Source organism: Mytilus galloprovincialis, chromosome 10 (genome assembly GCF_965363235.1).
Source record: "Mytilus galloprovincialis chromosome 10, xbMytGall1.hap1.1, whole genome shotgun sequence".
In the NCBI taxonomy this organism is placed as follows: Eukaryota; Metazoa; Mollusca; class Bivalvia; order Mytilida; family Mytilidae; genus Mytilus; species Mytilus galloprovincialis.
In genome coordinates, this window is record NC_134847.1 from 33,803,561 (window position 1) to 33,831,412 (window position 27,852).

A 27,852-nucleotide genomic window follows, 5' to 3' on the forward strand; every position below is an offset into this window, starting at 1 on the left:
TAGGGAAAACCGCCGAATGAGCAACACACACCTCACCAAAACGGGCCGAACTCTGGTGCATCGGACAGATGACACCCCTATTTACACCTGTCAGCATCCTTTGATTTTTATAAATTTAATGATAAACCAACCTGAATACTAGTAATTCAGTCGCTTATTCCGCTGCTCTTCCATGGATTCATTGACCTCTCGAGAGGGAGAATCGATTCGGATTAATGATAGGCCATCACACTTAGTGGATTACGGCACATGTAGGCCATCACACTTAGTGCCAGGATTACGGCACATGTAGATATATCTTATCTAACCATAAGATAAGTAACAAGTTTATAAATCACCAAAACATCTTTATTTTATATCCCGTATACGTGTCCAAATATGAAAGATTACGTGAAACTCACAAATGTACAAATGGCAAGTAATTATAAACGGTACGCATTTTTTGCGTAGCAATACACACAGTTCACAGTTTGTTGGTAACATCGTCAAATCAAGAAGCGTTTCGTACAATGGTTTACTTGTACGACATAGAAGTACTCTTGCGTACGTCAATTTTTAAAGGTGCGTTATTGTTTTTGTCACTTAAAAAAATCTTCCTTTTCATTGCGTTGCACCACACTAGTGGTTTAATCATACAAAATCTAAAAACGTCACCAAAATGGAAATTTAGTGTCATGGTTTTAGTTTAGGACATGATGGTACAGATTTTTTTTTAATTGACCTCATTGGCTTGTTGAACGATAAGTTAAATCCGAAAGAATAATTAATGTATCATTTATTTTCTAAAATATAACAGACGGAACTCTTTCAAAAAAAGGTGAGCATTTGTATAGAAAGCACATTAAATCGGCGAAAAACGATCTCAAATTTGTCCGAAAATCATCAAATCTCCAATAACTAATCTATAGATTTTTTCAAAACAAAATGATATGCTGTTTGACACATTATACGTAACCATGGATACTGATTGAATGCAAGAAGTGGTATCGTCGCCAATATTACAACTACCTGCCATATTCAAAACGACGTAGATGTAAGCAACATCCGATCACCATTTAGACTTCAACAATGTGCAAAACATATACCGTATATATAGGTCCTGTAAAAGGTCCCGAAAGAATAAATCTTATTAAAAAATTAAAAAAGATATTTCTAGAAAATGCTAAAATATATGAACGAGTTTCAATGGAATAAAAAAAAAATCTTGCATCTAACATATGTGTAGGCAAATATACTTAACCAATGTCGTATCTCATAATTCGATTCAGAAGACAATCAAAGTAACAATCCCCCCTCCCCCCCCCAAAAAAAAAACCAAACAAACAAACAAACAAACCCGGAAGGAATCGCGATTACTCCGGATGCGTAGACAGGTAAACGTCTCCTGCAATGTATGGAACGCCCACCATAAGAATCCACACTCAGTCTAGTCCTATAACATATGACCTCGGGGGCATTATTTACTGTACTGATATTTTTTTTTACTATCAATGTGCCACCCGAGTCTTAAAAAAAAAATAAAAAATGAAAATATCAGTATAAAAACGTTAAAAATTGAATAAGAATGCGAAGTTATATGTTAGAGGACTAATCCATTGATAAAGTGCATACCACATAATTTGAACATTAAATGTGACGTTATCAATTCAACTTTCGAACTGACAACTGTATTCCGACAATGGAGTAATGAAGGAAAAGCGTGTGTATTTATTTCATAAGTATTGCTGTTTTGAACACGAGAATTAAAAAGAATTATCTAGTGTTGCTTTTTTAAAGTACGTCAGTGTATTATACCTCTCGTCGAAGTTGAAATATTACTACACATCAAATGAAGTGTTAGTTGTTTTACAAAGAATTTACGTTTCAAAGTCTGGATCATGGATGTGCATAAAAAAAAGAATAAAGAATAGAGATAAATAGGCAGAAAGAGAAGAGAAGACAATTACGGAGTGCAAAAAGATAATTTTTATGTAAAAATAAAGAATACTAGAACACACCCGTGATATCGCGGGTCCTTGACTGAATTAAAGTATATAACTATGCGCAAGCCTTATTTTAGTATTATTTTTTATCTGATAAAGTCATGCCGATTATAAGATACACAGTTTTCTCTGCTTTCAAATCTCTCTGTTTGAACCCGTCGAACTGGAACTTATCAATTATTGGTAATATTAATTATTTGGATAACAAAAGGTCCTGGAATGGAGTATTTTTTAATCAACAGCATTGTCCTATGTTAGTTATAAATAAAGTTGAATTCTTTGATTCACTGTTTTATGTCATGCCCGCTAACAAATTGAAAACGGTTCCTATATACACCTTATTTTTAGTCCAGATTTTTAGTATTCGTATTGTTATCTTAGAAAGTCTTACTGATTAAAATACTACAATAGGTAACAATTTGACAATGATTGAATTTAGTAGTGTCAACCCTGTGATTATGATCCGTGTATATAGCATAATCATAAATACACCGTTTGGTGGTGAACCTGTAAGATGCGGAACGTACAGATAACGTAATAGGTAACAGGTGAATATACTATTGGTATCGGTATCGGACCTGACCCGGAACTTCTTAATTATTGGCAGTATTAATTACGTGGAAAACAAAAGGGCCTGGAGTGGTGTAATTTTTAATCTACACCTTTGTACTATATTAGTTATATATAAAGCTGAATTTTTTGATTCGTTGTTTTTACGTGATGACGGCTGACAAATTGGACCTCGTAATTTTAGTATTATAGATATGGTATACAAATATTGATTACAGAAATGGTTGATATATAGAGATTCTACCACTGCATCGAGTGTGAACCGATATTTATCCACTCGAGACAGTCAAATTTTCAAATTTAAAACGCGAGGCTCGCCCAGCGTTTTTTAAATATTCATGATAATTTAGCTGCTAAGAGTAGATAAATATCGTATTGCACGAGATTTGGTGGTGGAATATGTTTCTCCTAATAATTTTTTGACGATATGCAGACAATCTTAATCCTTCTTTTTGAACGATCTGCAAAAAGATGTGTTCTTTCTACGTGACGTCATCAGACACGGTCGCCTTTTTTCATGACGTCACAATAGAAATTTCAGAGGAAAGCAAGAAAATTTGACGTCATAATTAATTTTGACCAATGAATCCGATACAGTTTCAAGGGAGTTAACTCTTGGCGCGACGTTAAGCGTTCGAATTCCCGCAAAACGTCACTTTCTGCGAGACGTTATGCGTGTAATTTTCCGTAATAAGAACGATAGTTTGTATAATCGATGCTCTATTTCTGTTTCTCACGCATGTTAACTTTTGGTGTTACTAATATAATGCATGTCAATTATCATTTTTATTATCATTCATCATCCATGATCAAATTTTGATTTGGATCCGATTTTCTGACATTTTATTACAGCACAGAATACCAATGATTTTTAAAAACTAACACGGGAAATTTAAGTACACGAAGAAGTAAATTTCCTAACTGAACAATTTTTCCAAGTATTTATGTTAAATATATAATGGTATGCCGCTAATATTAACAATGATACAACTTAAATAAAAGAACAAAAGTTCCAATTTCCTCCGCGTTGCACGTATTTTATCCAGCAAAAGGCAATAACCAACAATATTTTTTTTGTTCTTTTATAAAACGTTTTACAAATATGTTATAGAAATGACGGAATGACAGCAAATACAATGCAATTTCCAATATAATTATTTCCAAATGGCATAACTCTTTTAAAAAATAGTAGATAGGCACTGATTTTCTGAACATGTTCATACGATATTAGTTTTATAAAAATTAGCAAGGTTTAAAAAAAATCTGGCAAGAATTGTATACTTGAAAAATCTAATAAAGCGGAAGGACCGGAATGACCGAAAGGACAGATGGAGGAACGGACGTGCGATATTTTATGTACCCCACAATGCGTCGCGCGGTGGACAAAAATATATATAGTTATTTACTAATAAAATTACGCTATAAGAGAAGTGTTTGGATTTTAATCGCACCTTGCCCCCCCCCCCCCCCCTTCCCCCAAACAGCATTAACTTCTGAGGAGAAAGTATATAATAGTACAAGATTGTAAATGCTTTAAAAAGTGACTTGCTTTAAAATCGTATACATATATAATTTGGGAGGGTAAAGTGTTGACAGTTTGGAGAGGAATAAAAAGGAACAAAAACAAACCCCAAGTTATGTGGGATGTATAGGTAACATGTCAAGTCTTCTAGATATCTATTCAATCGTTTTTGCCAAATCAAAAGTTATGAAAAATTTCAAAATTATGGTATAGTTACTCTGATTGTAAAAGCCGCCTTTAGCAAATTGAGGATTCTGCTTATTATTTAAGAATTGAATGCTTCTTTTTGTAACTTTATTGGGGTGTAAAAGCGTTGACCGAAGTACATTTTGTATGAAGCGCGGAAGCGCTTCATTCTAAAAATGTGCACACGGTCAACGCTTTTACAACCCTATGAAGTTACAAAAAGAAGCATTCAATACTTATAATTACATTTTTTAGCTAGGATCATGAAAACACGATTTACATCAAGTTTTTATTTCAATTTACCTGTGCACTTTATTATGGGACCTCGTGTCATCATGAATGATAAGTTTTATTGTGTGATACAACTGCTTAAGGAATAACACGTGATGTGCAGTTAGCCAATCAGAATAACGTATTAAAATGAAACATACATCTAATGTAATTATAATGTAATGAGTTTTTTTTTGTTTCCTGACAAGTTTCGTTTGCCGGAAAAGACCCGTTGAAGTTATGTAAGTAACCTTTGTGTTGTGATCCAGTGGAAATAAGTATATACAAGTGATCTTTATAAAAACTGGTTAGGAGCCTCCAAATTTTATTCAACTGTAATCATTGACCCGAATAAAAGTTTGATTTGATGAATAAATGTGAAATTCTTAAAAGTGATTAAAACGTGAATAAAAGGATTTTAAGGGGTATTTTAATGAAACAGCAGCCTACCAAACAAAACACAAAAAAACAACATCTAGAGGTCAACATATGGGATAAAACAATACACAATTGTGTACAGAACATATCGACAAGTCAAGTTCTAAATTACCGCGAGTCTTTAAATTTTAAAAGCCGTAAAAATATCAACAGTCCGTAATAACTTTTCTTGAGATGTTTCTCACTTGGACCACAAACAGAGGTAGGTATACATGTAATTTATGATTCACATGATTTTATTTCCGAAAACAATTACCAATTTATAGGTACAAAATATAGCTCTTTATAAGCAATATTTATACATCTGAAAAATGTCGCCGATAATTTGCAGAGATACATGTAATTGGAGAGAGACGTCGAAATTGTCTGCCAGTGACGTCATGCATTTTAGCACTAACGTTGAGGTTACCAAGGGGGATCGCAATTTTTAGGATAAATCGCGTTTATCTTCGAATCCAGAACGGTGACATATATTTTTATTTGAAATTTGGAGAAAGCATGAAAAAATGCAGTTAATGTAGAAAAATGATAAAAATGACATTTTCAGAACCAATCTATTTCCATATTTTTAGGTTTAAAAAAATACCACTTTGAGCATCTGGTCCGCAATGTCAAGCAATGCTTGAATAATTATAATAGTAATTCTTGTAGGGATTTATTTTTTTCCTTATTGTCACTTATCACAGCTTCAGATTGAACCCGATCTTATTTATAAACGACGAAGAATATCTACTCCAAAAATTTTATAACATTGCTTAACTTTTTTACAAAAGTGCACAAATCCCCAATTTTCTCGAAAACAAGCACGGTGACCTATGTTTTATTTTGTGTTTTATTTTATAACTCGCCAATGCCTACAACATATTTCAAAATTATAAAAATGACATTTAATATATCAAAAAAACTGATGCTCTTAAGGTGGTACCTAACACTACAGGGAGATAACTCTGTAAAATCAGCAGAACGTTTTAATGACGTTGTGTTGTTAAGGGAATATTAAGCATCTCAATGATCAAAATAAGTGTTTGTCAAACTGCTATATAACCAGTGTAATTTTTCTGATTAAACGGTTGGTTCAAATTTTTTGAATTTTTTATATTTTTGTTAAATGGTCAAAGTAAATACTGTGTCAAAATTTTATGAAAATTAAACGAGCCAAATTAATTTTAGTGAAAGTGTTGGGTACCACCTTAAATAAAAATAAATAACAGGTCAGGAAAAGGATAAACCGTGTAAGAATTAGAGAAACAGAATAACAATATCGTTACATTTCTGTATTTACAATTAATAATTATAGAATCAAAACATTTTGAAATGAAATGTAACGAATTACTTAAAAATAAAACAAAAACAAAAAAGTACCAAAAACTGAACATACCCCAATCAAGACCCTCATCCTTGTTGCACTATAACTGTAAAAGTCCACTGTGAGATGATACTTGTTTTGAACAGTAAACTTTAGTACATGGACGAATTACACCAAAATAGCTTAAAGGAAAATGTACCAGATACTAACATCCGTTTAAGACGGTGCATATTAGCAATTTTACAAGAATTATGCATTTGTCACTTCCAATTTGGTATCCCTCTAATTGAAAGGATTGAATTCCATGACTTAAGTCGAATCTATAAGGAAAACTTTAATTAGTGCAAAGGTTGTAGAATCATGGAATTTAAATCCAAGGTAAGGTTTGTCTGGTTTGCGAAACATGTAATTGTTTATGAAGACACCATGCTTATTCTGATTCGATTTCGTTCAAACATCTAACGGATAGAGGAGCGGATTCACCCGAAGATGACCGATTGCTGACCTTTAAGTGTACAAGTGTTTGAAAGATTAGAATTTTACAACTTCTGAAATGTAACACAATAGAGATAACTTTATCTATGAATCATGCTATTTACACGCGGTATTTCACAAAAAATAAGCTTCGTGATTTTGATGACGCTAATTCTATACAAGTGATAAAAAACAGATTCGAAGGGTTCATTGGATGTTTCAAGGACAGTGCCAAATATTACATGCATATCAGGACGAGAACATGGTATGTGATCATTCGGCAATCCTCGTTATAATCCGCTACTCTCCTTCTGAGGGTACGGAATCGGCCGAGTTGAGACGAATGGGTATCATATGTGATAGGAATGAGAATCCTGCTTTGTACTAAAATCGATGGTTCGCTTCTCTGTTTAAAAAAAAACGAACAAAAAAAAATAAGCTGTTTAAACGACTGTTATAAATTGATATTCTATAAATAACTGAACTTAAAAAGCCGAAAGAAAGAAAGGTCGGTGTTCTTGTTTTTGAGATAATTATTATATTCAATTGAAAATTTGGCGGGAAATGACTATAAAAAAATATCAAGGATTTTATAAGCATTTCAAAAAATGACTTTTTAAACCACATGTGAAAAAATTATATGAAAATAAAATAGAGGTAGGCGGGCAAAAAATTTATTGGCACAATATGGATGAAACTAGATGATTCTGAATAACTGCCCTCGCTATCGCTCTGGCAAAAATAATCACGAATATAATGCCAACCCATGTTTAAACTACAATAAAGTATAGATGGCATCAATTATTTCTTAAGTATGCTTAAGTCAGAGGATTTCATTGCAGATCGACTATTAATTTTCATCTGTTTCCAAACATGCTTTTTGTTATTCGCGGAAATTCATTGTCACTTTTGTACCAACCGTAAATTTGCTTAAAATGAAACAAGACCATGTTAAACCTTTGCATCGATGGTTGCACTTCATCAGTTTTCGTAAGGTCAAGAAGGAATTATTTATATTCTAATAGGACAAAGACGGTATTTTTATAGGTCAAAGTGTATGAAAAATTAGAAATGTTTAGCTGTTCCTGTTTCCTCCCCATCGAGTATTTACATTGCATTTTCATATTTAATAAGTTTAAAAACTAATAATTTAATTTTGGATGTAACACGTCTTGTGATTGGCTGACGTTATTTTGTTATGAGCCCATAGACATAATTTAGTCATGTGACCGTGATGTCATCAACGTTTTTTTATGGTTTTCTACGGTTTAAAATGGAATTTAGAATTAAATTATAAGAAATTACTGTAATATTTTTTCTGTCTATTAAATATATGTTGTTTTAAAATCAGAAGTTAAAGAAATGTAATTTTTCTATTGTTAAAATATTTTCTTTTCTTTAATTTAAGGTTGCGTTAACTTATGTGATCTTTTATGTTGTGGTTGTCATGACGACATATGGAGAAGGTTACTCTCGTAGTCAAAAAAATATCGACTTAAAACCCAGAACTCCCACTAGACTTGTACCAATTCCATACTTTTATCCGTATCGCGTTCCAGGAACCAGAACTAAAAGTCCCACAATTCTTTTACTTCAAAATGAAACAGCGCAACCAAACTTCTTATTTCTGATCGGTAAGTTTTTTAAACGCTCACTGCTTCTTATAAGATAAATAATCTCTATGTCGCTTGGAGATCTTCCATTACCTTTTACATGTTCTATAAAACAAAGTAATGTGGATTCATTTATTTTCGTAGATAACAATTTTTTTGCATGAAAGAAAAACATGTCTTCGTTAATAATCAATTTCGTGGTTTTGCAAAAATCTGCATGCACGCTAATAGAAAATGGACACTTGGCTAAAAATTTAAATCCATGCTTAATCAATCGGCAATCCTCGGGTGACTCCGCTTCTCTCGTTAGATGAGGTACGGAATCGGCCGAGTTGAGACGATTGCATGCTTAATCTATAACCAAGAAATCAACGTTAATTTTCACTCCACGAATAGTAATGAATTCACATTCACATGTAGAGAGTTATTGAATTATTTGAAATGTAATATTCCGTGCAGTTTTATATGATTACATAATTGAGGATGTGGATGGGAGCTTACAGAATAGAGAAAAATGGACCAAAAAAGTAAAAGATAGAGAATGATGATGTGCTAAAATATAAAGAATAGAGAATAACAGGCAAAATTTATAAAGAAAAGAGAAAAAATGGCCTTAAAAATTAATGAATACATAAATTCAGACCATCATAGTTTGATAGTGATCGATAGAGAACAAAATTGATATTACCTAGATCTATTTGCCAATAGACTATTCTCATATTACCGACTTATGACTTTATTTATTTTTTCGACAAGTCACCTTCTCTGTGATAGAACATTCTATCACTCAGTCAAGTAAAATCAACTTAAATAAGTAAAATAAAGCTTACAATTTGTGGTATTTGGGGGAAAAATTAACTGTGTAATGTCCTCCAGTCCCCCCCCCCCCCCCAAATTGCACCGATTGTAAGCTAGAATTTTCTTCTTGTAGATGCTCTTATTTGACCGAGTACCAGTATGTCCTACCACAGAACAAATAATATGTACTCCAGAGTCAAAAGTCGGTAATATAAAAATGGTCTATTTACCTGATAGTAGGTTCCTAATATGTAGCTTCGTAATGAATAGTTTTATAAATAGAACTACACATGTAGTTTGCAAAAAAGTATGCACTCTTGGCTCAAGTCGTAAAGCAGGCACCGTTCACTCTTTCTCAGTTTCTGAGTTAACTCCGATTGTTGATGATGTTTGATTTATTTGATATTAACCACGTGGTAATGTTCCTGAACCATGTTTGTGTTTTCGAATTTTTGCAATTGGGTTTTCTGTTCTGCTTCAAGTTCGATTTCTATAGCACCGTAGTACGATCTCGATGTTGTTTGTATAATAAATATAATCTAAAACTTTAACCCTTTTCAGTTCTGATAGCACTATTGCCAAGGATTATGGCACCAATTATGCAACCATTAATTACTACAGCACCAGTTACCATGGTGACAAGTACGTATAATTCAATGTGATTAGGACGCATACAATTTGTATAGTGTTAACTTCATTATTTTATTGCACATGGTCGATACCGCTGCTGGTGAGTTATCAATCCCCGAGGTTATCATCATCTCAATAGGCGTTGCTACAAACTGCCATCTAAACCCCAAAAATAAATAATAATAATAATAATAAAAAAAAACACAAAAGAAAAAAAGTATGACAAAATCACCCACTTATATTAGAACTATTGAATACAATTATTAAGTACGCTTTGAGGGCTTCGAACAGTAAATTAGTAAATAAATCATTTTATAATTGACTACAAATTACAGAGACAAAGCCAGCTTCCTCTGCATGAGGGTCCATATGTGGTTAACAGAAGAGAGAGCAATGGGCAACACGTGCAAAGAAGGAGAAATATTAAGAATAGAGAAAAAACAGGCAAAAAAATAGACAGTAACGGGGTACTGAAATATAAGAATAGGGAATAATTCATGTTATTGGGAAAAAAAATTACAGAGTAGAGACAAACGGCACTAAAAATTTAAAAAGTACATACATTGAGGACCCTCATCCATACCCTAATGCAAGTGTCTATATATAAGGAAAAAATGCAGGACATAAAAAGCGGTCATTGTGTGAAATTGGTTCAAATTGGACGAAAAATACACAAAAATATTGTTTTAAACTAAAAGTACACACCAAGTCTTTAGGGAAAACATGCAGGCATACGAAAAAGGACATGATGTGAACTATATTCAGGGGAAATTGAAATCCTACTTCTTATACATTTACAGATATTTTTTGTTGATTTTAGACAAAAGCAAAATTAATCTACTTTATTTTTACATATATTTCATTTTGGAAATTGAAACATATTCCTATATTTTGTAAATATTAAAGTTTAAAACAAAACAGATAAAACAAAACCAAAAGGAATGAATTGATATCAGGTTACTGCGTTATACTGTATGCGTTTGCTACACACAGGAGTTGCTAGAAATTATTCTGTAGTACTAGTGCTCTATATTATGTACATGTAGGTTTGCGTGTTTCCTTATTTATTAACACATTTGATTTCCTGCAGATTCTTGGCCTTACGTTTTTTTTCTGTTTCCATATACTACACTATAATTTCCCATCAGATTTTTGAAGACTGATCAACTTGTATTAATCAAATAAGACAAATTAGCCCAAACATGCTCAGTATTACTGCCGAAGGCCTTTGATTTTTTTCCAACGAAAACTTTAAAATAAACGATTGATTAGTTTACAAATTCCTTGAATTAAGTCAGTTTATCTTTCAAAAAAATCTGAATTATTTCAGGGATTCTGTATAATACCTATTCAAAATCAGGGATTTTATAAAATCACTAATCAGCTCGTTCATCTTACAAAACTCCTTAAATTTCAGGGATTTCACAAATTCACTGTAACATATAACTGTTGATAAACTTATTGACTTATTTAATCACACATTTGAATAGTGCCAAACCCTTGTACTGTATATTATGTACATGCGCATGTTGGTTTACTTTTTGACTAATTTAATCACACATTTGATTACTTACAGACCCCTGTATTCCAAACCCTTGTTTGAATGGTGGAGTTTGCCAGTCGATTGGAACTACTTTCATGTGTAACTGTCGTCCTACTTTTTCTGGAATAATATGCAATATAGGCCCAGGTGAGATGGTCTCTTTTCTATTTAGTTTAATGAAGATGCCTCGGTGGCCGAGCGGTCCAAGTAGTCCAACTGTATCAATAGTCATTTTGCAATAAAAATTGGTTAACACGCCTCTATATTATCTTGCAAAGTACCATGATTTGTATGGGTAGCAGACATTTTGTCCGATATAGAACCAGTATTAATTCGCAAAAAGAAACAACCTGTGTAAAATATGTGTAATTACAGAATTCAAAAGAAACAAATTTCGATTTTTATTGATATTTTTCTGTATTTTTATGTGGTAGGTCGCATAGATGATTTTTTTCTCCATATTCGTACGCGTGCTTTAGCAACAGTAAACCAGTGCTTTTCCTGATTTAAAATTTAAACGACTAGCTATCGTTTATATTTTGCAGGTAAATGAGGAAAGATGTCTGGATAATGATGCAAAAAACCAAACAGTTTTGATTATGAATGAAAACTACAAAGTCTCGTAGATAACTACAAAGTCTCGTAGATCAAAATATGTCCATTTTGACTCCTTGTGATTTGTTATCTTTAACATCTTCTGATGAACCTGATATTTTTAACAAGAAACGACAGACTTTTTTTTATGAATGCGCAAAGCTGCATGCAACGGTAAAGTATATGTTTACTCGGTGGCTATTCCGAAACAGAATATGTTGCAACTGGATGCGGTTTACATAATTGAGTAAAATGGCCGAACACAAAATTAAGAATACATTAACGAAGACTATCCCATCTCTTGCCCAAACCAGAGCCTTTTATATATTTTATTAGGGTCAAATTAACCATAAAATCGATTTATTCTAAATTCAAAATTTATCCAATTTTCAGAGTGCAATCTACATGTATAATTAGTAACATTTATGAAACAGCCCTTTCGGTATAACATATTTCACTCTGATGGATCAAACAATCCACCACATGCTGTATGGCTCCGTGTCCTAAGACTCAATATAGATATAAGAAGATGTTGTATGAGTGCCAATGAGACAACTCTCCTTCCAAATAACAATTTGTAAAAGTAAACCATTATAGGTCAATGTACGACCTTCAACACGGAGCTTTGGCTCACACCGAACAGCAAGCTATAAAGAGCCCCAAATTGGCTAGTGTAAAACAATTCAAACAAGAAAACCAACGGCCTAATCTATATAAAACACGAGAAACACTTATGAACCATATTAACAAACGACAACCACTGAACTCCAGGTTCCTGGCATAGGACAGGTGCAAAAAAAATGCAGCGGGTTTAAACGTTTTAAAAGGCGCCAACCTACACTCGACCTGAAACAATAGTGTAACATCACAACATAGAAAGACACACTATAAAATATCAATTGAAATGGCTTAGCTTAATCTAAAGACATATTAACAAAAACAAGTGAAAATACACTGAAGGAATACATTTGATCTATGACACAATGTATACAAAATTAATAAAACAAGGTGGTTAGATGTAAAACAATATCAGAAAAACAACCATAACCTTGAACAAAATGCAGCCAAATAAAATCACGTACACAAGTAAATAATAACAATTTTGTTGTAGGGTATACATGAAGAACGAAAACATTTTTTTTTTTCAAAATAAATAATTTTGTTGTTCATAGTACGAGAACAGAAGTGACAAATTATCGTCATACTAAACACTTATCAAAGGTGGTATATATTAGAAATAGTGAGACGAGATATAAAATGAAGTCTGTAATTCAGTAGTCGTCGTTTGTGGCAATTATTATATATCATATTTTTTGTTCGTTCATTGATTTGTATAAATCAGGCTGTTAATTTTCTCGATGAAGTTGTTTTACTTTTTTCATTTTGGGGACTGTTATAGCTTTCTATGCGGTATGATTATTGTTCTTTGTTCAAAGCTGTCTCATTGGCAGTCAAACCACATATTCCTATTATAACAAATAATTCAACAAATGTAATGCTACGAAATATCTGTTTACCTCATGTTAAACAATAGTAAAGCATATTTCCCCTACCACAAAAAAGAGATATCCATACAAAAAGTAAATTTCTTATCTATCCTTTGGCAAATCTCCTCAAAAAATAAAAAGAGATACATTTGGTCTGTTGAGGCTATTAAAAGTTTTTTAAATTTGCTTTTTGTGCGAAAAAAAGACACATCTTTCCTATGACGTCCAATTTTCTAAAGCTTTCCTTTTAAAGTTGAAAAAAAATGTCAATATCAAAGGAACATGCAAAGCACAATGATCTCCAAATATACCTTTCCTATGGGAACGTAAAGCTAGGAGAATTTTTATTGAAAGATTAAATGCTAAATTTACTCTTCAGTTGTATTTAAAACGGTTTTGTAAGATGGCCTGGACGGGGGTCCTTGTTTTTCGTATTCTTTCATTCTTTAGTTGATTTTTCTCCTTTCCTTATATTTGATGCCCATTGTTCTCCTTTTTTTATATTATAGCATTCTCTTTTTCTCTATTCTTTTTTTTTTGTCTTACTTTCTCTATTCTTAAAGTTTTCTTTGGCCATTTATTCTGGACATTTCGACCATTATTCTCTATTCTGTAAACCTCATCCAGACTCTCTTGTAAGATACAAAACAAGAACACCAAAGACATGAAAGACGAAAATCTGTTTCATCAAATGTACTTTACCTGCATTTGACGAGATGCACTTTACATTGCAGATATCTCTTGCAGGTTCTTGCACTTTACCTGTTAAGGGTAAACAGGAACATATAACATACAAGTAGTATATGCACTACAACCTTTCCAAACATATGTATCTGTGTCATTAAGTGGTGTTTTCCAGGTTTAATCCACTATTTTCTACATAAGAAAATGTCTGTACCAAGTCAGGAATATGACAGTTGTTTTTCATTCTTTTGATGTGTTTGAGCTTTTGATTTCGCCATTTGATTAGGGACTTTCCGTATTTAATTTTCCTTGAAGTTTTTTTGGTTATTTTACTTTTTTTCTTGTTTGCCGAACAGAAATGCTAATCCTAGAGAAACTGTAGTCAGATTATCCTCGTACAATAATAATAATAATAATGATTTATTTTATTATAGTGTCACATATTTGATCAGACATATATATACACAATTTCATAAACAACACAAAATAAAAAGATCAAATACCCAGCCTTATGTAGACTTACGAGACACTTATGTACAAACATTTCTAAAATCAAAAAGTTAAAAGGTTTCATTAAACAAGTCATTGTAGTCTAAATGTTCAAAAATTCAAATTCTAAAAATTTTAAAAAAGATTTAAAAAGATAAACTTATCTTCATACTGAGCTTTAAAAATAAGAAATAACAATAGAAAAATATTAATTATCACAGATAAACTTACAAAAAAGTAAAAGTTTTTCCAAAATGACTAAATAATTTGAGTTAAAATCACTGTTTATAAATATAAATAGAAAAACATTAAATATTTTTGCATGATAAATTCTCATGTGCTAAATAGTTTTCGTCTCTGAAAAGATTTAAAAATTGCATATGACAAAGAAGTTTGTATATCTTCACAAGACATTATTTCGATAAATTTACTGTCCATATCCAAAGTATCGAAGCTATCAATTAAAGTTCTAGCTTTAGCAAACAATTCAAATCTAATATCGTCATATAATGGGCAAAACAACAAAAAATGTTTTTCACTTTCAACATCGTTGCTATTACATAGTCGGCATAGTCTTTCATCTACTGGTGTTCGCGGTCGGGCATATCGTCCTGTCTCGATCGCCAACGGCAAAGACCCGCTACGGAACAGGGTAACAGTTCGACGCACATTTTTGGGGAGTTGTAGCTTAAGGTATCGCTCAGTTTTAACGTTTGTTTTGTATAAACGGTATGTCCTTAATTTATTTCCGTTTACATTGTTCGAATCGTCAAATAACGCTTGTTTGAATTCATCGTTATCAACCACATCAAAGCGTTCCTTTATTGTTCGCATAACAGTTTTTGTAGAAATTAATGTATCATTAAGAATAGCAGTGGCATCAACGGTTTCCGCAAAACGTTTCACTTTAACGTACCATACTTTACGTCGATTTTTAGTCCACTCGGTAATCTTTCGAGTTAAACGCGTATCATCAGATCGCAATATCCGACTTAATAATCGTATACATGCAGTTCTTTGTTTCGTAAAACACGAGGTCCAACCCATATCTCCTCGAATCGCAGTATTTGCAGTGTACCTTCCAACAGACATGAAAAATTTAGCTGCTTTGTTCTGAATAGAGTTTATTACTGAATGCACTTTTGTGCCCCATATTCCCGAACAATAAAATAACACTGGTTCAACCATAGTAGAGTACAACTTGGAGTATACAGAGTGTGTCATTCCACCTGCGCTTATAAATTTGCCATATAACGCACCGAGTGCTCTGCTCGCTGATTTTGATAGTTCACGTACGGCTTTGTCGAACGTTAAATGTTCATCTAACCACATGCCTAAATATTTATATGATGTAGCATAGGCAATGTTTTGTCTGGAACAAGTAAAGTTAAAGTTACTACGATCGATAGATGGATTTCGGAAATGCACTACGTTACTCTTGGACGGATTAACATCAAGCTTCCACTGACTACACCAATCGGAGACAACATCCAACATTTTTTGCAGACTATCTTCATCGGGTGCAATAAGCGCTATATCATCGGCGTAAAGAAGGATACTTAAAAGATCATCTCCTATACGAATGCCGCACTGTAGATTGTTAATGCGTTCGGCCAAGTCATTAATATAGATCGCAAACATTGCCGGTGATAACAAACACCCTTGTTTCACACCACAGTCAACATCAAACCATGGAGTGTATCTATCATTCACGCGGACTGTACATTTGACATTCTCGTAAAGTGACTGTATGGCGGATAGGAATTTTCCTTGAATACCTGCACGTCGTAGTTTATACCATAAAAGGCTTCTAGATACAGAATCAAACGCCTTCCTCATATCTATAAAACTGACGAATGTAGACTGTTTTGATATTTTTCTGTTTGTTATAACTGAAGTAAGGCTATATATATGCTCTTCACAGCTGCGTTTTGGACGAAAGCCATTTTGTTCCTCACACAGGATATCGTTGTCCTCTAACTGCTTACATAAACGGAAATTCAAGACACTACAGTAGATTTTGCTCGGTACGGATGTAATCGTGATTCCCCTGTAGTTTGTTGGGAGGCGTTTATCGTTTGTTCCCGGTTTTAATATGGGATTTACAACTCCAGATGTCCACTGTTCAGGCACTTTACCTAGTTCAAAACAACCGTTGCATATAACATGCAGTAAGTCGATCGCACTTTCATTCTTTAGCACCTCTGATGGAATTTCATCATATCCAGCTGCTTTGCGTAATTTCGTATGTTCAACGGCTTTAACTATTTCATCACGAGTTATGTTATTATTAAGATCAGGTAAATCAGTTGTGTTTCCCTCATTGACTAAATTATCGAGATCGTCGTTGTCATCATTTCTTGCGTACAATGTTTCAAAATCGGACTTCCAAGTATTGAGAACGTCATCCCTGTCTGTATTTACCGTACCATCCGGGTTCACGATTTCCCATGGTATATTTTCCGTTCTTTCGTTTGCAATACCCAGTTTTCCTATACTTCTCCAGAAATCACGCTTACAATTCGAATTCAGCTGCTCTTGTAAATCTCTTTCTTTCTGAATGTTGAATTTTCTTTTAAATTTCCGGTTAAGTTTATCGAAAGTTTTCCTTTCGTAGCAGTATCTATCTTTCATGAGTTTTTTACGTTGTGGAGATCCATGAAATTTCAGCCATTGTTTTTCATATTCGCAAGCAGTATTCCACTGTTTCTGTAGTGTTTCGTTCCAATACGGTTTATAAAAGGATTTCGACCTTTTGTTTTGTATTTGTTTCACCACTGGTAATCTATTGCTCATTTCACGTTGGACAAGCTCTTGAAATTCATTATAAGCACTTTGGATATCCTGGTCGACGTGAATAAAATTTTCTATTTTCGTAATTGTGTCTCGAACCATTTGTTGCACACTTTCGTCGGTAAGAATATCATTTGGAACGTTTTTGGTATTGCGTTTGATCCTTTTACTGACTTTACAATCGTAGTTTTCACTATTTTGTTTCATAACACATTTAATATCACATAGTAGGATGGAATGATCTGGGATACTTTCCGGGTGATAATTCACAGAATCAATTACATCTGACATTCGTAATACTTTAAAATCTAAAATACGGTTTAATTGCTCATACGGCACACAAAAATAATCCACAACAGACTTTCCGGCTGGTGATATATATGTATAATCGTTAACGCCTAAACGACCATTTAGCATAGCAAAATTGACATCTGATAAAAAATCGCTAAATAGATCTCCGTTATGGTTTTCGATAGAATCAATAACCGATCTAGGTATAACATCGTCAATACCTTCAATATAATCCGTGTTAAATCCACATCTAGCATTAAAATCACCACAAATAATCGTATTTCCTTTCAATTGATTACAGTAGACTTGGTGTAAAAGATTTTCAAAGAATTTTTCTTGATCATTCAGTCGTGTCGATATACTTGGTGGTAAATAGCATATTCCAAGAGAAAAAGTAAGATCACTATATTTACAATTAAAATATATCCATAATATTCCTTCAACACTTTTATCTATGATTTCAATATCAAATGAGTTAAACAACTCTGAACGAAAAAAAGCACCCACTCCACCAGATCCTCGTACTGCGTTTCTATGCAGATTCGTACGGTTATGACCTAACCATTTATATCCTGGGACACAAAGTTGCTCTTCCTCTCGTAGAAACGATTCACAAATCGCAAGAATATCACAATTAGAGTGTTCGAGAACTAACTTTCTGAACGTCGAATTGTCGTTTCTGCGCGTTGACCATCCTCGACAGTTCCACACACCTAACCGCAATCTCTCCTAGTGCCGTTTATGTACCAATCTGTTACCGACAAATACCATATCTTGTTCCTTTCCCATTTCTTTGATGATTGTTCTCATGTTGTTTTGGACAATTCTTGTTTCTAGAGGCAAGTCATTGTCAATATAAACTTTCTTATAGCCGGTATTGTTCTTTAGTTTACGTTTCTGGCTAAATATTGTTTTCTTCTGAGCTGCATCATCTAATTCAACAATGATTATGCCATTGTGATTTTCCCTTCCTTGCTTTCTAGAGGCGGACTTTATCTTAACGTCGGGAATTGCCATACCATCTCTAAAAAGTGCTTGTACTTTGTGTACAGTTATTTCATTGTCATCTTTCTCGCGGGCATCATATTCTAAATTCTTAATCACAATGTTGGCTGCTCTTGAAGAGTTTATGGTTCCATTGTCTTTATTCTTGGCAAGATCGTCGTATGATTTCTGTACATTGTCGATTTTTTCATTAATACGATCAAAATCTTGTTGTATGTCTTTTTTAAATTTCCCAACTTCTTCTTTGACCTTAGTTTCCAATGCAGACTCGATTTTGGCAGATATTTTCGCTTCAATACTCGATTCCATTTGGATCATCCTATCACTCAGCATATTAAAACTAACTGTTATGTTGGTTGCCAAATTCTGGATTGCAGAAAAAAGAAACTTCTCGGACTCTCCCATTACAGGGATTTGTAGTTGTTCAGTTACTTTCAGCTTTTTATTTTCGATATCGTCCTTTTCCGAGTTTTGCCTTTTTCTAGACGTACCTGGTTGTGTATTGCCGTCACTGTTTGAAGTATTATAATCCAGTTGATCATGAGTAGGATTTACTTGGCTGATCATGTTTATTTTATTGACGTCGCTGACCTGCATTGTGTATTTTCAACTCACTTTATATCGCACAAAGACAAAATATTTCTACAAACTTCTTTTGCTAAATTGTCTCCAAAACTAAAATAATCCTTCAGAGCAGAAAATAATCCACAGAAATAGCACGAAATTACTTTAAAACTAATTTTTTTAAGACTAATATTTCTATGACTTTCACTTCTTGCACATGCGTACAATGTAATAGATTTTCGCTTTAAACTTTGCAATACTGTCAAATGAACACTCTTTAAATTTGATCAGTAAGCAATACTAGTAATTAAACCTGGACGATACTGGCTTTTAATACAAGGGAAAGTTATGTCCTTTTTGTATGTTCACAGATTTAGGTCATCTAGTTTTTGCCCAATATATTTAAAAGATATTGCGGTGATAATTTACTGATATATTTAAAATCAAATCAAATTCATTTTCAAAAAGTTAACGTCGCTGAGTTAATAGATAAAAGACAACAGTAGTTTACCGATGTTCGAATCTCTATAATTCATTTTGAATTCAATAATCAAATCATTTATTATAAATGATAATAGCCAAATCATTAAAGCACCCAACTGGATTTTTATAATATAATATAAACTGTGTTCTATATTCCTGAATCTGAATAAATCGGGTGACTGATCTGCTTCAGACATTTTAGTATGTTTTAAAAAAAACTATATGACAGAATCCTACAACTCCAAAAATAATGAGACTGTTTGCGTCGAACATTTTCGAAAGGGTTAGCGTCTCCTGCTATATGAACTCACCATCCGCCATACGAACACAAACTATAAATATAACGATCAGGAATAACACATATCAGTATATATTGCATAGCAATATAATATTTCCCACAGAAAGTAACCAAAAGTTAGCGTGCATTAAATTCTAATATTGCATTAGTGCAATAAATCTTCAAAATTCATGACGTTATCAACGACAAAATCCTAGTTTAAACCATTTTTTACTTTTAAATATTATATTGCTATACAATAAAAGGGTTATTGCATGAATATTGGGGAATATTGTCCCTCGTGGAACATATATTGCACTCGCAAGCTCGTGCAATATAAAATTTAACTCGGGACAATATTCCCCAATATTCATGCAATAACCCTATAGTATTAACAGATAAGACGACATAACATCTTTAGAAGACCACTAATAACATTGACGGTACCAATTTTTCTGCACCAGATGCGCATTTCGACAATAAATATAAGTTAAACCTTATGGTAGTTGCTCTACGACCGTTTTTTTTTTAAAATTTCTGCGAGATTTTATTAAGCTTTATATTTGAAAATCTAACTTAAAGCACCTGAAATAGTCAGCTAGACTTAATCGACAAATAAGTCAACATGATCAAAGCAGTCAGTAGACTCCTTAAACGAATAATTGGTTTTCCTTTACAATATTAACATTTTGGCAAAAACTGTCTGTATAATAATACAAGTAGAAAATCGATAGAAACTGTACTCAATATGAATCCGTGATTGTGCGCATATTAAGTTCATAAATAACGTTCATCGGGTAAACTTTACAAAATATTTTGGTCTCTTGTAGACATTTGTCTCATTGGCAATCATACCACATCTTCTTTTTTATAGTTACAATTAGTTACATATTTTTTATGTATTATTTTCACTGCTCATTTTCTTTCTTTTTATTGTAACTATAAAAAAGAAGATGTGGTATGATTGCCAATGAGACAACTGTCTACAAGAGACCAAAATGACACAGAAATTAACAACTTTAGGTCACCGTATGGCCTTCAACAATGAGCAAAGCCCATACCGCACAGTCAGCTATAAAAGTCCCCGAAATGAGAATGTAAAACAGTTTAAACGAGAAAACTAACGGCCTTATTTATATAAAAAAAAATGAGCGAAAAACAAATATGTAACACATACACAAACGACAACCACTGAATCACAGGCTCCTGACTTGAGACAGGCACATAACAACTAGTTCATTAAAAATTTGTTGGCTAATTCTAGAAGAGATGATCATATAACACTATCTTAAAAGACGGAATGGTTTACTTTTTTGTGCTGTGTTGGACGAAGTATTGTTCTCGTTGGATCTCGTTGTTCGTACACAAAAAATGAAAAAAGCTTTACCTAATTGTTGGAAATTCCCTTATTGAGAACGTTCAAACCAATAACAAATGTTTTGTGTATTGTTATTCAAAAATTACCCAGAATACATTCGATTCAAAAGCGGCGAACTATGTTGTTTGCATCAAAACTAAAATGTTTCTGTTCTACAACATCGGATTTATGCAACTGGTCCTACCTAAAGTTCCTGTAGTGGTTTTTTTTTCTCTGTAAAATACAACAAATTCTTTTGGGTAGATTGATATGTTTTTGTTCTTTGAAAATCCTTAAATTTATTTTATTAGGTCTTATGTAGAAACAACAATTAAGTTACACTTTTTATTGCTTTTTAGGACATACATCTGGATTTTTTTTCATTATTCATTTTCTACCAGAAAGACTTTCAATTAATTTTTGCTTGTTCTTCACTTCTCAGAGCAAGTCCACAAATATAATTGTCATGCAAGTGTTGATGTATATTTACCAGGTGCTATGCATTACTGTAATTTGTTTTGTTTTGAAAACATCGGCTTATAGTTAAAGATTTAAAGGTAACTATGGTGATATAGTTATATTCAAAGAAAGACTGAAAATACCATGGTAACAAGAAAAAAAAATGGAGATGTCTAAATCATAATAAAGATTAAATTTCACATAAAACTATTAATTTAACAAAAGCAGCCCACTAGACATCGATATTTGTCTTTGGCACTGCTGCAGAGTTAATACCTGCTACTCAACTTACATCATCAATTTTCATATTTCCTGTGTCTTGGTCTTTACGTTTTCCTTGATGTGAAAAATAACAATCTAAGTATTACAAAGACTAATTTACACAGACCAACACCATTAAAATTAATCTCAAAGAACATTCAAATCAACTGACAAAGTAAAAAGACGGAATGTGATATTGTAGAGGAAAAATATGATATATGATGTTCCGAAAGTGTACATGTATAACAATGAAAATATTGAGATCTGTAAAAAAGGAAAAATCTCAAAATTACTTAATTCCAAAGGAAAATATCAACGGAAAGTCCTTAATCAAATGAGGAAATCAAAAGCTAAAACACATCACACGAATGGACAACATCTGTCATATTCCTGACTTGGTACAGGCATTTTCTAATGCAGAAAATGATGGATTAATGCTAACTAAACCTCTCACCTATATGAACGTACAAACTTATTGTTTTGTATTATCATTATGCATTACAGATGTCCTTTTGACATCACGTCTCAAATGCTTTGAAAAATTCATTACAAAAAAAAGAAAAAAAGATAACAGAGGGATAATCAAAGATCACAAATCCACTAACAAGAATGATAACAGTCCACAAAACAATTCAGAGAAAAATCAAGAGTGATCAACCCGTATCCAACAAAGAAAGGGGATACACTTTACGAACTTTGTATTTTCAGACAAAAATGTTCATTGTGTGCAAATCTCATCTTCATAATATATTATTGATTTTCAAGTGGAACGAAACTGCTTTCGTCTGACAAGACACTTTCTGCTGACGTCTTGTGTCTTAAATCTTTTTTCAAATTCAAAATCTGAAAAACATAGTTGCACTTCAAGCAAGGTTTGAATACTGCAAACATGTAGTTATGATGCAAAAAAGCCATACTGATACACAAAAGATTACTTCTACGAAAGTTCTTTGCTGTAACACATCGTTTGGACGGGAAGTGAGTGGGAATGTTTTTTTTCCTATATAATTTGCTTTAATTAAAATACCTTGAATATAAGTTTTTTTTTCGGAATGGAGATAAGCAAGATAGTCTTATGTCCTTGAAATCATTGTAATATTCTTCTCCTTGTACAATATTTGTTGCCTTACTGTGAAATTGGATGCATCTGTAGGTAGCATTTGCAGCGTTTTTCATTACTGGAATGACATTCTCTAGAAGTACTTCTCATATCAGTCATTTCAGTAGGTTCCGCTAAACATTGGTTTCCTAAAAGTTATCATTGGGGCCCGAGACAAATCTCGGATAGTTAAGAAGTATTTTCATTTGTTTCAATATATCTATGTGGTCGGTTTGACTCGTTGTTAAAGGACGTCTGACCACCCATAAAGGCATGCTAATATCAGCGTCATTTGTTGTTTTTTTTTTTGGTAGAGAGCTGTTTTATATGCAATCGAATCACATCTCATTTTTGCAACAAACAAAGTCTTTTTACTGCAATCAAGATTAATTATTGCAGCGGCTGAGTTAGTTTTACTTGATTTGCATCTTATCCCATGAATAAAAGTTCATTGCCTTCAAAAAAATAAAAATATCTTACTTTATTATCAACTTCAAAAAGGCAAGTTTTCAGTTATCAAAGCATATAAATTGATTCCACATAAATTTGCAGTGTTAATTTTCCATAATTATTAACAATTTTCCGCTTCAAGTGCACACCATTTCTTCAATATCGATGAAGTGCATTATTATATAATGTCATGTCTGCATGATTATGTATTATTGCGTTAAAACAGAATTATCAAAGGATATTTCGTTTAATCGCATGACAACTAGACAATAACAGTTTTGTAATATTCAATGATAAGGAAAAAAGTCTACTACATTATTTGATTGACACTAAATTGATGCTTTCTAATTCATCTGATAAACAATTGTAGAATTTCTTTATAATCTATATGGGTAGAATGAGAAGAAAAGATCAATCAATTATTAATCATGTTTAGTACCTTGATACGATGAAAACAACACTGTATAAATGTCCAGCATACGTAGCGCTATACTAAATATAACTTCATCAGGGACGTGCAATGCCTAATATTTGACAGCCAAAGAGGTATAAGAACCGAAATATAAGTGACGTGTTCTATTCTTAGCGCGTCGATCAACGTTTCTACTTCAGTTTATTAAAAATGCATAACGATGGTCCATCAAAATACAGGGCATCACATTAAAAAAAAGGAAAAGAAAACAATACACAAACGAACTTCTTTAAATTAATCTAAATTAGTAACAGTTGTCATCAATACCCATCTCTAAAGTTTAACACTTTAGCTGTTTTTTGTTCTGTGAGGGTGTCTATTTTTTGCATTGCACTATACAGATTTTCTCAGACTTCTTATGACTAAATTGACAATATATTATTTGAAAGCTTTACAGTTCGTTTTTATGTTTTGTCATACAGTTTATGGTAATTTGTCACATTATTTGTCAATTGGTATTTGTGGATAACTTTCTGAAAGGCAATTGTGCAACAAATCCGTATTTCATCTGATTCATCTGTTGTCACCCAGCGGCATTTTACAGCTTACTATGCGAAATTATTTTGCTCATTGTTGAAGATCAGATAGTGACCAGTAGTTGTCCTTTAATGTGTTGTCTATAGTTGTCGTTTATTGCTATGATTAGTTTATATATATGAAATAATAAAAAAAAAAGTTGTATTCAAGGACTTTATCAGATCTTTTTTAAATTAATGGCAAACAAGATTTAAATTTTTCCATTTAAAAAAAATCTATTTTCTATATTTTTTTCAAAGTTCAATCATACTTGTTTATTTAATATATCTAAACGTAATAATAGTAATTAAAGCATTGAAAATTAAAAGAAAAGATGTCAAAACTATGCACTTTAATGTAACCTTGGAAATTCTCTTGTATGTAGGAAGTAGAGTGTATGTACTCTTCTCACCTTAACGAGCCGCTTCGATACATCTACAAGTAAGATATTACGTTACAATTAATAAATGATTCATCTTTACAAGTTATTTGATATACCTCCGGGTGCGGGAATTTCTCGCTGCATTGAAGACCTGTTGGTGACCTTCTGCTGTTGTCTGTTCAATGGTCGGGTTATTGTCTCTTTGACACATTCCCTATTTCCATTCTCAATTTAAACTTCCTTTTGAAATAAACTGAAATGATAAGCGTTGTCATATATTATTATTATCTTTTAAAATTCGATATAATAATCTGTAGAATAACAAGTAAATTCATTGTGTTACAACAAAATGGCTTTAACGTTTTTTTGTTTTTCGAACAGATATTTTTATGACACTGTATGAAAATCACAACACCATTGATGCAGACTATAGAAGATATTATCAAGAATTAAATAGATTTTGAAATTAAGAATAACACGTTTCAGTTTTGAAATTAATTTTGCAATCATACATCATATCCATGTTTTTATCTGATTCGCCTGTTGTCACTCACATACATTTTATAGCTTACTATTTTATATTGATTTTCTAATTGGTGAAGGTCTGGAGGTGATCTTCATAAATAAGTCTGTTCTTATATTAGTCGGATATGGTATGTAATTTAAGGTCATTATTTTATTGAATCTTGGAAATCCTTTTTTATGGGTATCATCCTAAAATAAAATGTAAATTAAATGCGGGCCTGGATGGAGATTCTTCATTTCTGTATGCTGTAGTTTGTAATGCAAGCTGATACATTTCCCTTTTTGAATAATTGCTCTTCATATATCAAATTTTAGCAGCCTATTACATTTATTATAGACTTTCCGTTTGAATTTTCCCCAGAGTTCGGTATTTTTGACAATTGCCTTTTTACTAATATTCTAATATTATCCCATTTTCACTAAAAAAATATCATTTCGAACTTTATTTTCGTTTTCTTGTCCATTTTTGTCTTTCCTGTGAAGCTTTTCTAGACCCCTTTGAATGATACTCAATTAAATTCACCAATAAATGAAATAGCAAAAATACCGAAGTCCGTAATCAAATGGCAAAATCAAAAGCTAAAACACATCAAACGAAAGGATAACAACTGTTATTTTTCTGACTTGGTACAGGCATTTTAGAATGTAGAAAATCATAACTAGCTAAATCTCTCACTTTAATGACAGTCGCATAAAAATCCATTAAATTCGCAATGATGTGTGAACAAAATAAATAGACTTAATGTGTTAAACAGTAAAAAAAGGGAAACCCAAGAAGGTATATAGACAAAACACGTTAGCAAAAATGAAAGTCAAGATTAAAAAATTTACTATTCCACAATAACACAATAACAGGATGTGTAAGTACAGAGCAACTACACTTGTCCACAAAATTGGCAATTTCTATGCATGGTGGAAGAGCACATGTCATATGAGACAAATGCAAAAGAAGTTAGTGACTGATAAATCTTTACGTAATCAGCTTGAAAAAGACTTCATTTAAAAATGTCCACAAATTTTTAAATTGTCAGAAACAGATGGATTACTACTATTTTTGTTTTCATTTGATACTATGCAAATTACTGTTTCATTCATTTAGAGTCATTTTGCGAATATTGGACAAAACACTATATATGGTGTTTAATATGGTATAGTTTTTGCTACTATCAAATGTTTCTCAAATTGAACCAAAAGTACATATTTTATTATGTGATTTTATCAAGAAAGCAAAACAATTTACAACCTTATAAGAAATATCTTGAAATCACGAATGAGTGCATCATTGGTCAATGTGTTTAGACCAAATCTGCTTTAATAGGAAAAACAGAATCTAAAAATAATATGTGAAAGTTTATTTGTAGAAAGTACATTTTGATTATCTAAGCGAATAACAGGAAACAATTCAAGTTTCACAAAAGGAACACAGTTAAAAATATCAATAAAAGAGAGACGAAAGATACCTTAGGGTATTCATTATCATAATAAATCAAATATAATAATATGTTGTATGATTGTCAGTGAGACAAATTTAGTGACCAAATGACAAAGGAATCAGAAACGCTAGGTCATCGCACGGCCTTCGACCATTAGTGAAATCCAAAGCACATAAAGCTTTTAAAATTAGGTTATGACCAATGCAAATCAGGGCAAAGAAGAAAACAAACGACTTGTTTGTATGCCACAATACACGACAAACAAATATGATATACAGCAAGAAATCACAACCATTAATTTAACAATCATAACTTCGGACTGACACATACAGAACGTGGCAGTGAGGTTATAAGTCGAATACAAACTGATAACGTCATCAAAAAGATCGAAAAATAATTAAAGAAAAGAATAACTCTCTAAAACTTAAAATTGAACAATATTATATCCCCAAAATCCTGTGAAAATCTCATGTGCTCTAGAAGGGCAAGCAAATTCAGAACCACATCTGACACCCGTTGTGTAATTCTTGTAAAATTACTTGATAAACAATATCAAGTGATTGGGCAACACATTTCAGCCTTATTTTACACTTAACCATTATCAAACTCATAAACAATCCATATTTTATTATACCTAAAGACTGATTCTATGTTATATTTTAAACATATCCGTCATAATCTGTGAAATAGATATTTCATTATGCGCATCCAACTCGTGATGGTGTCAATTACATTCAGCAGGTCATAGTTGTAGTAAATACACCCAAAATTGCAAAAGAGCAACTACACAAACCCAAATCACTTACCATTATTAAATACATTTGTATGAAATATTAGTTTGAAAATAATGCGGACGAAAACAGCATGTATACCTTATCACGTGCACTTATGTAATGATA

The 27,852-nt window shown here is 32.4% G+C and overlaps 1 protein-coding gene across 1 annotated transcript; it reads left to right on the forward strand.

Annotated features, from left to right (window-relative positions):
- The first annotated feature begins 8,161 nt into the window (after positions 1 to 8,161).
- Positions 8,162 to 11,983, forward strand: LOC143049106 (uncharacterized). Its single transcript, XM_076222874.1, has 4 exons — positions 8,162 to 8,382; positions 9,721 to 9,801; positions 11,366 to 11,479; positions 11,878 to 11,983. The coding sequence occupies exons 1-4, from the start codon at positions 8,196 to 8,198 to the stop codon at positions 11,883 to 11,885; spliced, it is 390 nt and encodes a 129-aa protein (XP_076078989.1). The 5' UTR covers positions 8,162 to 8,195; the 3' UTR covers positions 11,886 to 11,983.
- The last annotated feature ends 15,869 nt before the right edge of the window (positions 11,984 to 27,852 follow it).

What these genes read in the sequence shown, in the direction of transcription:
- LOC143049106 (XM_076222874.1), top strand. Translation starts at nt 8,196, where the DNA reads ATGACGACATATGGAGAAGGTTACTCTCGTAGTCAAAAAAATATCGAC. An exon ending in AAACTTCTTATTTCTGATCG is followed by an intron (nt 8,383 to 9,720) that starts GTAAGTTTTTTA and finishes AACCCTTTTCAG; the next exon opens with TTCTGATAGCACTATTGCCA. An exon ending in ACCAGTTACCATGGTGACAA is followed by an intron (nt 9,802 to 11,365) that starts GTACGTATAATT and finishes GATTACTTACAG; the next exon opens with ACCCCTGTATTCCAAACCCT.